Source organism: Staurois parvus, unplaced genomic scaffold, assembly GCF_062004578.1.
Source record: "Staurois parvus isolate SC_StPar_1 unplaced genomic scaffold, SC_StPar_1.0 ptg000115l, whole genome shotgun sequence".
Classification (NCBI taxonomy): Eukaryota; Metazoa; Chordata; class Amphibia; order Anura; family Ranidae; genus Staurois; species Staurois parvus.
The window spans coordinates 1,531,041-1,543,856 of record NW_028317911.1 but is presented as its reverse complement, the minus strand read 5'-3'; the positions used below and the strand labels follow the sequence as shown (position 1 = coordinate 1,543,856).

At 47.8% G+C, this 12,816-nt stretch overlaps 1 protein-coding gene across 1 annotated transcript in view; it reads left to right on the top strand.

Annotated features, from left to right (window-relative positions):
* Positions 1 to 1,100: 1,100 nt before the first annotated feature.
* LOC149467324 (putative transmembrane protein 244) overlaps positions 1,101 to 12,816 on the top strand; it is a 34,210-nt gene continuing 22,494 nt past the window's right edge. Inside the window, exons 1-2 of the mRNA XM_089671937.1 lie at positions 1,101 to 1,168; positions 10,905 to 10,978. Coding sequence (XP_089528063.1) covers positions 1,137 to 1,168; positions 10,905 to 10,978 — 106 coding nt within the window. The 5' untranslated portion in view covers positions 1,101 to 1,136. The remainder of the gene's footprint in view (positions 1,169 to 10,904; positions 10,979 to 12,816) is intronic.

Below are 12,816 nucleotides of genomic sequence, written 5' to 3'. Positions count from 1 at the left end.
AGAGGATGGGAGAGGTTTTGGAAAAGTCCGTTAGGCAAACTTTGAAGGAGGTGACGAGGGAGAATAAGATGTCATGGGAGGAGAGGAGAGGATAATTAGGGTGATATCTGCAGATGAGGTTGGTGATGTAGCTGGGGGACAGTGTCATGGATGGCTTTGTACATTGCGGTTAGTATTTTTAATTTTCTATGTTGGGATACTGGAAGCCAGCCCATCTGTCTCTCATTTGAAGAGTGCCTCTCTTTTAAAACCAAATCCCTCCATGCCTTATTATTTCTAATATGTCCCTAGTAGGTCTGGTGTCTCTTAACAATAACCTGAAAAACATCATCTCATAAAAATGCAAACTACGTAATAATGGTATATAAGATCCAAGCCACAAATAGCTTACAATGTGAAATGAGAATACAGAAAAATAAGATGGACTGGCAGCCACAATTTTGTTGTAAAGGGCTCTGACAGGCTGCAGAATCACTGCTAATCACATGAGAGGATTGCAGAAAATCCCATAAACCCTGTTGGTCAAGTCATGGACATCAGGATTAGAGCTGAGAAGAGCAGTATGGTACAGTAGAATGTATTTATGTAGCTGAATGACCATTATTTTCATTTATTATCTAGAGTGTTGAATTATCGTATTCCAAGTATATAATATGAACATACCTTTTTTTTGTAAAGAGGGATTATTAATATGTAGTCATAATGCCTAGGCCTTACACAGTGCTGGGAAGACTGAGAATATGAGCTCACATGCACAGAACCTATACTGGAATGAATGGATCATTAGCTAGGAGATATATTAAGCAGAAAATCCTTGTTAGATCAGAAAAACATTTGACAAAATAAAAAAAAAGTACCACACACAACAAATAAAGCATGTACTTGAGGTACAGAACAGCAAAAATAGATACATAAATCGATGGTGACGGCCCTAGTAATTCATATTAACCAAGGTGAAATGTTTCATTATGCTGTTTGTATATACATGATATTTTTTGACTATACTGTTGGGTATGCCAAGATGCATTGCACTGTTCAATATGCTGAATATGTTCACCTGTTTTTTCTCTTCTTCCTTCTAGAATATTCTTCTCTATATTCTTCTATGTCTTTTAATATTCTATGCTGTATTTTACATGGCTTCCACTGTGTGTGCAGGATTTTTGAGGTAATGACTATTATGTTTTCTTCAGTAAAAGATATTGTATTCATATTGACATTCAAAACCAGAAGCATTTACCTGCATACTTCTAACTACGTACTACCTGGCTGCCTCAGAGAGGTGGGCAGTAAGAACATGTGTATATGTATTAGGCTTCATCAGGGCTTTTTTTCAGCGGGAACGTGGGGGATTGCAGTTCTGGCACCTCCAGCACTAAAGTTATTTAATGGCAAGGGGTGATGATTAGAGATGAGCGAATTATTCAAAAATTCGATTCGGCTGATTCGGCGAATTCGCGGAATAAATTCGATTCGAGTCGAATATATTCGCTGCGAATTTAACTTATAAAAAGGGTGTTTCTAGGCTTCAGAGAGCCTTTATATTAGTGCAGAACACTGTACCTTTAATTTAAATGCCCTTGGAGTCTGCTGGGGAAGAGAAATAATACTGTCAGTCAGTATGACATGCAGATGAGTGCCGTCGATCTTAGAATCACCGCACACTTCACTCATTTGGGCAGTCACGGGGCCAAAACCAGAGTGTGGAGCCACAGTGTGGCGGTGGAGGCAGCAGCAATGGGAGGCCATACAGCACCCTATGAAAAAATGGAACCCACCAGCAGTGTGAGGAGACCTGAAAGTGGCACATGGCAGAGTGTGGCGATGGAGACAGCAGCAATGGGAGGCCGTACAGGGACCCATGACACACTCTGGACCTGGCAGCAGCATGAGGAGGCGGTACAGGGGCCCATGACAGATTACGGGCCTGGCAGCAGCATGAGGAGTCGGTACGGGGGCCCATGGCAGATTACGGGCCTGGCAGCAGCAATGGGAGGCCCGTAATCTGCCAGCACCCTATGACAAAATGGAACCCACCAGCAGTGTGAGGAGACCTGAAAGTGGCACATGGCAGAGTGTGGCGATGGAGACAGCAGCAATGGGAGGCCGTACAGGGACCCATGACACACTCTGGACCTGGCAGCAGCATGAGGAGGCGGTACAGGGGCCCATGACAGATTACGGGCCTGGCAGCAGCATGAGGAGTCGGTCCGGGGGCCCATGGCAGATTACGGGCCTGGCAGCAGCAATGGGAGGCCCGTAATCTGCCAGCACCCTATGACAAAATGGAACCCACCAGCAGTGTGAGGAGACCTGAAAGTGGCACATGGCAGAGTGTGGCGATGGAGACAGCAGCAATGGGAGGCCGTACAGGGACCCATGACACACTCTGGACCTGGCAGCAGCATGAGGAGGCGGTACAGGGGCCCATGACAGATTACGGGCCTGGCAGCAGCATGAGGAGTCGGTACGGGGGCCCATGGCAGATTACGGGCCTGGCAGCAGCAATGGGAGGCCATACAGCACCCTATGACAAAATGGAACCCACCAGCAGTGTGAGGAGACCTGAAAGTGGCACATCGCAGAGTGTGGCGATGGAGACAGCAGCAATGGGAGGCCGTACAGGGACCCATGACACACTCTGGACCTGGCAGCAGCAAGAGGAGGCGGTACAGGGGCCCATGGTAGAGTGGCGAAGCGTAAGCAGCTTAAATTGAAGGCCATACAGAGGCCTATGTTAAAAATAATAACATGTTTGGGGCATGATTCATGGCGGATTTAGTCAGTTGTGTCAGGAACTGGTGGTTTGAAATCCAGACTAATCCACGCCTGATTCATTTTCACAAACGTGAGTCTCTCCACACTTTGGGTGGACAGTCGTGTCCTCCGCGGAGTTACAATACCTCCTGCCGCACTAAACACGCGCTCCGATGCCACGCTACTGGCCGGGCATGACAGCCTTTCAAGGGCAAATTCAGCTAGTTGGGGCCAAAGGTCAAGTTTCGTTGCCCAGTAGTCAAGGGGATTGTCTACCTCGGTTGGCAGGGTGCTGTCCAAGTAGGCCCAAGCCTGTTGTTTGAGGTCCTGCTCCAGGTCCACCTGATGCTGCTGCTGCTGCGGCTGGTTAGTAGTTTCCTCACTGCGCTGGTGAAGAAAGCTACTCATCATCGACTGCAGACTGAGGCAGCCGCTGCTGGTGGAGCTGCCACTGCTCCTACCACCCCACCCCTCCCCTGCTGCCATGGCAGCGGAACGCGAGCGCACAGGGCCCACAGTGTCTGAGGATGGACGTTGGCGCAGAAAGGCAGAGACCAACTGACTACATAGGTGGTTTTTATAGTACGTTATTTTGGCCTCCCTCTCAGCAGGTGTGAAAAAGGCCACCATTTTTGAACGGTAGCGAGGGTCCAACAAGGTGGACAGCCAAAAGTCATCCCTCTGTCTGATGGTTATTATTCGGCTGTCGCTACACAAGCAACCGAGCATGCTATGGGCCATTTGTGCCAAGGAATGCGAGGGACTCCCTGCCTCCATCTCCACAGCATACTGCCACGGTGCGTCTGGGTCCTCTGTCTCCTCCTCCTCCTCTACCAGATGCTCCTGCTCCTCCACTCCTGTCCGCTGAGTGGAAAAACCACCCATTTCACTCAATAATTCCTGAGCACCAATGTCCTCCTCTACCTCCTCCTCTTCTTCCTGTCCTGCCCCCACAGGGGTCATGTGGCGTTGAGATCTGTGTGCCATGTCTACCGCACCCTGACCAGCCATTGTTAACAGCATTTGTTCCAGGACGTGCAACAGAGGAATGACGTCGTTCATCCCATAGTCCTGCCGACTCACGAATAGCATGGCCTCCTCAAAGGGCCTGAGCAAGCGGCAGGTGTCACGCATGAGCTGCCAATGGCTGACATCTAAGTTACACAGGGGAGTACCTTTATCCGCTTGTAACATCAGGAAATCGGTGATGGCCTTTCGCTGTTCGTAAAGGCGGTCTAACATATGTAGGGTTGAATTCCACCTTGTTGCAACGTCACAGCATGAGGAGTCGGTACGGGGGCCCATGGCAGATTACGTGCCTGGCAGCAGCAATGGGAGGCCCGTAATCTGCCAGCACCCTATGACAAAATGGAACCCACCAGCAGTGTGAGGAGACCTGAAAGTGGCACATGGCAGAGTGTGGCGATGGAGACAGCAGCAATGGGAGGCCGTACAGGGACCCATGACACACTCTGGACCTGGCAGCAGCATGAGGAGGCGGTACAGGGGCCCATGACAGATTACGGGCCTGGCAGCAGCATGAGGAGTCGGTACGGGGGCCCATGGCAGATTACGGACCTGGCAGCAGCATGAGGAGTCGGTACGGGGGCCCATGGCAGATTACGGGCCTGGCAGCAGCAATGGGAGGCCCGTAATCTGCCAGCACCCTATGACAAAATGGAACCCACCAGCAGTGTGAGGAGACCTGAAAGTGGCACATGGCAGAGTGTGGCGATGGAGACAGCAGCAATGGGAGGCCGTACAGGGACCCATGACACACTCTGGACCTGGCAGCAGCATGAGGAGGCGGTACAGGGGCCCATGACAGATTACGGGCCTGGCAGCAGCATGAGGAGTCGGTACGGGGGCCCATGGCAGATTACGGGCCTGGCAGCAGCAATGGGAGGCCGTACAGGGACCCATGACACACTCTGGACCTGGCAGCAGCATGAGGAGGCGGTACAGGGGCCCATGACAGATTACGGGCCTGGCAGCAGCATGAGGAGTCGGTACGGGGGCCCATGGCAGATTACGGGCCTGGCAGCAGCAATGGGAGGCCCGTAATCTGCCAGCACCCTATGACAAAATGGAACCCACCAGCAGTGTGAGGAGACCTGAAAGTGGCACATGGCAGAGTGTGGCGATGGAGACAGCAGCAATGTGAGGCCGTACAGGGACCCATGACACACTCTGGACCTGGCAGCAGCATGAGGAGGCGGTACAGGGGCCCATGACAGATTACGGGCCTGGCAGCAGCATGAGGAGTCGGTACGGGGGCCCATGGCAGATTACGGGCCTGGCAGCAGCAATGGGAGGCCGTACAGGGACCCATGACACACTCTGGACCTGGCAGCAGCATGAGGAGGCGGTACAGGGGCCCATGACAGATTACGGGCCTGGCAGCAGCATGAGGAGTCGGTACGGGGGCCCATGGCAGATTATGGGCCTGGCAGCAGCAATGGGAGGCCCGTAATCTGCCAGCACCCTATGACAAAATGGAACCCACCAGCAGTGTGAGGAGACCTGAAAGTGGCACATGGCAGAGTGTGGCGATGGAGACAGCAGCAATGGGAGGCCGTACAGGGACCCATGACACACTCTGGACCTGGCAGCAGCATGAGGAGGCGGTACAGGGGCCCATGACAGATTACGGGCCTGGCAGCAGCATGAGGAGTCGGTACGGGGGCCCATGGCAGATTACGGGCCTGGCAGATGACGACGAGGCTGCCAAGTGCGATCAGCCTCATCATCATCAATTAGGGTCTCCGCCTCACTACTAGCCCCCTCGGCTGCGTGTGGGTCAGGAGACAGACCTGTCTCTAGACCGGCTACCGAGCCACTCTCCTCGCCAGTACTTCTTTGCCTGGCTGCTGAAGAGGCGGATGTCTCCCCCCGTTCCTGACCGCCCTCTGTTAGCTCTTCCTCACTGTACAGTGGGGCTGAGCCCACAGCATGCAATACTTCGCTTGGTGAGGGAACACCAAAGGACAGGGGCAGGTAGAGGACACGTGATTTCAGTGGGCTTGCTCCCGGGCCATGCCAACTAACGGTTGTGTCTGACGTACCCACCGACCGTTGGCTGTAGGTGTCAGAGGTGACCTGGGAAGAGGAAGACGACCGAGCCAACCAATCGATGACGGCAGGGTTGTCGGTGGAGACACGACCGCTGGATGACACCGGGAGCACTGGCCTCTGGCTGCGACTAGTGCTGCCTCGACCCCTTCCTCTGCTGCCACGTCTGCTCGCTCCTGAAACATTGCCTCCTCTGCCACTCCTCTGCGTGTTGTCTGACATACTCTTTAATTCAACGATTCTGTGTCCCTGAGTAACGATTCTGTGTCCCTGAGTAACAATTCTGTGTCCCTGAGTAACAATTCTGTGTCCCTCAGTAACAATTCTGTGTCCCTGAGTAACAATTCTGTGTCCCTGAGTAACAATTCTGTGTCCCTCAGTAACGATTCTGTGTCCCTCAGTAACAATTCTGTGTCCCTGAGTAACAATTCTGTGTCCCTGAGTAACAATTCTGTGTCCCTGAGTAACGATTCTGTGTCCCTGAGTAACGATTCTGTGTCCCTCAGCAACCATTCTGTGTCCCTCAGTAACGATTCTGTGTCCCTTAGTAACGATTCTGTGTCCCTGAGTAACGATTCTGTGTCCCTGAGTAACGATTCTGTGTCCCTGAGTAACGATTCTGTGTCCCTCAGCAACCATTCTGTGTCCCTCAGTAACGATTCTGTGTCCCTTAGTAACGATTCTGTGTCCCTGAGTAACGATTCTGTGTCCCTGAGTAACAATTCTGTGTCCCTGAGTAACGATTCTGTGCCCCTGAGCAACGATTCTGTGCCCCTGAGCAACGATTCTGTGCCCCTGAGTAATGATTCTGTGTCCCTCAGTAACAATTCTGTGTCCCTGAGTAACAATTCTGTGTCCCTGAGTAACAATTCTGTGTCCCTGAGTAACGATTCTGTGTCCCTGAGTAACGATTCTGTGTCCCTGAGTAACAATTCTGTGTCCCTGAGTAACAATTCTGTGTCTGTCCCTGAGTAACAATTCTGTGTCCCTGAGTAACAATTCTGTGTCCCTCAGAAACGATTCTGTGTCCCTCAGTAACGATTCTGTGTCCCTGAGTAACAATTCTGTGTCCCTGAGTAACAATTCTGTGTCCCTGAGTAACGATTCTGTGTCCCTCAGTAACGATTCTGTGTCCCTGAGTAACGATTCTGTGTCCCTGAGTAACGATTCTGTGTCCCTGAGTAACGATTCTGTGTCCCTCAGTAACGATTCTGTGTCCCTGAGTAACAATTCTGTGTCCCTGAGTAACAATTCTGTGTCCCTCAGTAACGATTCTGTGTCCCTCAGTAACAATTCTGTGTCCCTGAGTAACAATTCTGTGTCCCTGAGTAACAATTCTGTGTCCCTGAGTAACAATTATGTGTCTGTCCCTGAGTAACAATTCTGTGTCTGTCCCTGAGTAACAATTCTGTGTCCCTGAGTAACAATTCTGTGTCCCTCAGTAACGATTCTGTGTCCCTCAGTAACAATTCTGTGTCCCTAAGTAACAATTCTGTGTCCCTGAGTAACGATTCTGTGTCCCTGAGTAACGATTCTGTGTCCCTGAGTAACAATTCTGTGTCCCTGAGTAACGATTCTGTGTCCCTGAGTAACGATGCTGTGTCCCTCAGTAACAATTCTGTGTCCCTGAGTAACAATTCTGTGTCCCTGAGTAACAATTCTGTGTCCCTCAGTAACAATTCTGTGTCCCTGAGTAACAATTCTGTGTCCCTGAGTAACAATTCTGTGTCTGTCCCTGAGTAACAATTCTGTGTCTGTCCCTGAGTAACAATTCTGTGTCCCTGAGTAACAATTCTGTGTCCCTGAGTAACGATTCTGTGTCCCTGAGTAACAATTCTGTGTCCCTGAGTAACAATTCTGTGTCCCTGAGTAACAATTCTGTGTCTGTCCCTGAGTAACGAATCTGTGTCCCTGAGTAACAATTCTGTGTCCCTGAGTAACAATTCTGTGTCCCTGAGTAATGATTCTGTGTCCCTAAGTAACGATTCTGTGTCCCTAAGTAACGATTCTGTGGCCCTAAAGTCTCTCTGGCCCTAACTCTGTCCTTAATACAGACAGGTCTGTCTCTCTTGAATGACCGGAGGCTAATGGAGAATTGTAAGATGGCCGCAATTTATAGCTCCACCATTACACAGTGCTGGCTGGCTGGCTGCTGATTGGCTAATGCGATCACATGTCATGAATGAATGCATTATGGGTCAACGCGCCTTGTCTGCGCGCCTTCCCAGAGATCCCCGCTCCGTCGCCACACATGTCGCCGCCATTTTTGGGAAAATTCGATTCGTGCATCCGAAGTTTGCTAATTTTCGGATTCGGCGCGAATCGAATTTTTCCTGATCTTCGAAACAAATTCCACTTCGCCATGTTCGATTCGCTCATCTCTAGTGATGATCAACATGTATAAATACATCAGTGGTTCATATAGTGAACTTGGTGTAGAGCTATTTACCCTGAGGTCATCACAGAGGACAAGGGGGCACCCTTTACATCTGGAGGAAAAGAAATTTAATCTCCAAACACGGAAAGGTTTCTTCACAATGAGAGCTGTGAACATGTGGAATAGACTCCCTCAATGGTTGGTTCTGGCCAGGTCAGTGGATTGCTTCAAAAAAGGCCTGGATTCTTTCTTAGATACACAGAATATAACTGGATACTAACATTTATAGATCAAGTTGATCCAGGGAATATCCGATTGCCTCTCAGGGGATCAGGAAGGTAATTTTTTTTCCCTGTAGGAGCAAATTGGATCGTGCTTTGCTGGGTTTTTTTGCCTTCCTCTGGATCAACTGTGGGGATAGGATTATAACTTTTTTTTTTTTTCTATGGTTGAACTGGATGGACTTTTGTCTTTTTTTCAGCCAGACTAACTATGTAACTATGTGACCTGTACAAATACAGGTTGTAGTAGCAAAGATCAGTAACTATGGCCAGTTACAGGCTAGGTTTGTGCCGCTGCTTTGTTTTCAATGGAAACATTCACACATGTGCGTAAACATGCACTGCGTTCAGATCTGTAACACAAAATCCAAAAATATGCGTTTTAGGACATACATATGCCAGATGCAGGTGCTAGGGAGAAAAACAGGACAATTTTATGGAAGTATTTACTGATCATTACACAGGATCTTTTGTGCTAGGAAAAAAAACGTGTAAAACAATCAATAAAATTTTAACGCCCATGTGAATATAGCCTTAGTGTTCCCATTTTCTCGCTCCTTGTACCAGACAGGAAGTGAGAGGAACTCTTAACAGCAAAACAGGCAGAAATGAAAACGCTTACTTTTCTGAGGCTAGGTTTACACTGCTGTGATACGATTTTCATCCAACTTTCAGTGCGATTATGTAGGGCTACTTGGAGGCAGCTTGGATGTAAATTTGATGCAGCTTTGACAAGGTTTGTATATTCTATGGGGACAAAATTGCACTGGAATCACCATAGTAGTTCAGGAACCTTTTCCACAAGTTGCATTGATTTGAACTGACACCATTGAAAACAATGAGATTTCCTTTGTCATGAGATTCTGTGCGACTCAAGTCCCTCTGAAATCGCACGAGTGTGAACCAGCCTGTATCAGGATATTCTGACACTAAACCTAGGTTTAACTTCTGGATATATCTTCTGATTTCTAATCAGATGTCATATCATTCGTAACTTGTGTCTATTAGATGTTACATTTTCCCTTATAATATACAGTATGTTTTGTATTGTGGATTATATGCAAAAGACGTACTCACACTGGTCCCATTATTTAGGTTATGTCCTACAAGCTTGTGTTTGTATTTGCACACCCATTGTTGGGGCGATTGTTCAGTGGGAGGGTTTTTTTTGGGGTGGTAAAAAGATGATGGTTTCTTATCTTCATCAATAAAGAATTAGCTGATTAACCACTTCCTGCCAGCTGTATGCATATGTGCGACCTGTCAGCGGCTGAGCTTTGACCCCTACCAGCTGCATTTATGCTTCTCTATGTAAACCCTTTACTGTGCTGAGAGCATGCTCCCTGTGCACTCCCAGTACAGTAACCGTCGGGTACCAGAAAGCTTCCAGTGCATACTTGCGATCAGGAGCTTTCCAATCATGTGACTGCTGTGACTGCTAATCATAGAGGTCACATGATCAGAATGCACGCCTCTGTCTCCCGGTATTTAGAACCTCTTTAATGCCAGGAAGGGGTTATAAAGATGTTTAATTTTAGTACAGTGGGGGAAGGCTAGAACCCCTGTGAGATTTTCCCTTACTTCCTCTCTTGCAAAACCATTGTCAGCAGGACAGGAAGTGAGGGGTAATCCTTCTGCCCTGGATTGCAGTAAGTACCTGACAGGCATTATTGCGAGCAAAATCCTCTCTTGTATTAAAAGAGGTATAGACTCCAGACATAGAGATATCATTCTACCCCTGTATAAATCATTAGTAACACCTCATCTGGAATATGCAGTTCAGTTTTGGGCACCAATTCAGAAAAAGAACATTAGGGAACTGGAGAAAGTACAGAGAAGGGCAACCAAACTGATAAGAGGCATGGAGGAGATCAGCTATGAGGAAAGATTAGAGGAACTGAATGTATTCTTTCTTTGAGAAGAGGAGATTAAGGGGGGATATGATCAACATGTATAAATACATCAGTGGTTTATATAGTGAACTCTGTGTACAGCTATTCACCCTGAGGTCATCACAGAGGACAAGGGGGCACTCTTTACGTCTGGAGGAAAAGAAATTTAATCTCCAAACACAGAAAGGTTTCTTCACAATGAGAGCTGTGAAAATGTTGATCCAAGGAATATCCGATTGCCTCTCGGGGGATCAGGAAGGAATTTTTTCCCCTGCAGGAGCACATTAGATCATGCTTTCCTGGATTTTTTTGCCTTCCTCTGGATCAACTGTGGGTATAGGATTATAACTTTTTTTTTTTAATGAATTGAACTGGATGGAATTTTGTCTTTTTTCAGCCAGACTAACTATGTAACTATTCCTTCCCCACTCAAACAAAAAAAAAGTTCTAGTTTTGGATAGAGATCGAATTTAATAGATTCTTAAAGACTTCTTCTAAATATTTGCTTTCTCTCTGTTTTTTAAGAATAGAAAATTTCGACTGGACAATACCATTCAGACATACAATTGTACCATCTTTAAACAGCTCTGAATATCTTGGTGAGTACTGTACTGCTATTATCATGTCATAGTCAGGGTGTAATTCACTAATAAACAAATAGGTTCATCCAAACCTTGATTTGCAGCAAATTTGAGTTGGTCAATGGTGGATTTTTGTTGTAGGAAACTAATTTGCAGTCCTTGGAGAACTTCAGCTCTGTGGACTCCCAAAAGCATCCTCCTATGCTCATTACCATATGCATTTACAAGAAGCTTTACATTTCTAATACACAGGCCCCAATTCCATGAGTTGCAGAGGATGTAGGAAGCTGTGAGGCAGAATTTCTTTCCTATTTATTAAAATATACCATTATACTTCCCAGTATCCCATGAATATACATACTGTACACTATATTGCCAAAAGTATTGAGACACCCCTCCAAATCATTGGATCCAGGTGTTCCAAGCACCTCCATGGCTACAGGTGTATAAAATCAAGCACCTAGGCATGCAGACTGCTTCTACAAACATTTGTGAAATAATGGGTCACTCTCCTGAGCTCAGTTAATTCAAGCGTGGTACTGTGATAGGTTGCCACCTGTGCAATAAGTCCATCCATGAAATTTCCTTGCTACTAAACATTCCACGCTCAACTGTTAGGCTTGGTTCACATTTGTGCGTGTGGTGCCATTGCAGGACCCACACAAATACCTGTAGCCGCACCACCCACACAGAGGAATGCAGGACTCACAGGCGGGTGCCATTAATTCTAATGGCACACCGCCCGCACTGGAAATCGCAGCCATACTGGGAACCTCGGTCCCCGTGTGGGTTGTGATTTCCCAAGTAGTGCAGGGACATCTTCCCTGTGTGTCCCAGGGCATGGGAGTCCATTCAAATAAACGGTCTCTCGTGCCCGCGCAAATCACAGCCCGCACGGCCGCACATATGTGAACCAGGCCTTAGTGGTATTATAACAAAGTGGAAGCAACTGGGAACAACAGCAACTGAGCCACGAAGTGGTAGGCCACATAAAATGACAGAGCGGGTCAGCGCATATGGAAGCACACAGTGCGCAGAAGTCACCAACTGTCTGCAGAGTCAATAGCTAAAGACCTCCAAACTTCTTGTGGCCTTCAGATTAGCCCAACAACAGCGTGTAGAGACCTTCATGGAATGGGTTTTCATGGCCGAGCAACTGCATCTAAGCCTTATATCACCAAATGCAATGCGAAGCATCAGATGCAGTAATGTATAGCACGCTGCCACTGAACTCTGGAGCAGTGGAGAGGTGTCCTGTGGAGTGACGAATCATGCTTCTCTGTCTGGCAATCCGGTGGACGTGTCTGGGTTTTGGCGGTTGCCAGGAGAACGGTACTTGCCTGACTGCATTGTGCTCCTTAGTTCCAGTGAAGGGAACTCTTAAAGCGTCAACATTCCAAGACATTTTGGACAATTTCATGCTCCCAATTTTGTGATAACAGTATGGGGATGCCCCTTCCTGTTCCAACATGACTGTGCACAAAGAAAGGTCCATAAAGACATAGATAAGCAAGTTTGGGGTTTAGGAACTTGACTGCCCTGCACAGAGTCCCGACCTGAACCCGAGACTACAAGCCAAGCCTTCTCGTCCGACATCAATGCCTGACCTCACAGATGCGATCTGGAAGAATGATCAAATATTCCCATAGACACACTCCTAAACCTTGTGGACAGCCTTCCCAGAAGAGTTAAAGCTGTTATAGCTGCAAAGGGTGGGTCAACTCAAAATTGAACCCTACGGACTAAGACTGGGATGCCATAAAAGTTCATGTGCATGTAAAGGCAGGAGTCCCAATACTTTTGGCAATATAGTATACCTCTAAAGTGAACTAGTAAGATGTTTAAACCTCTGCTAG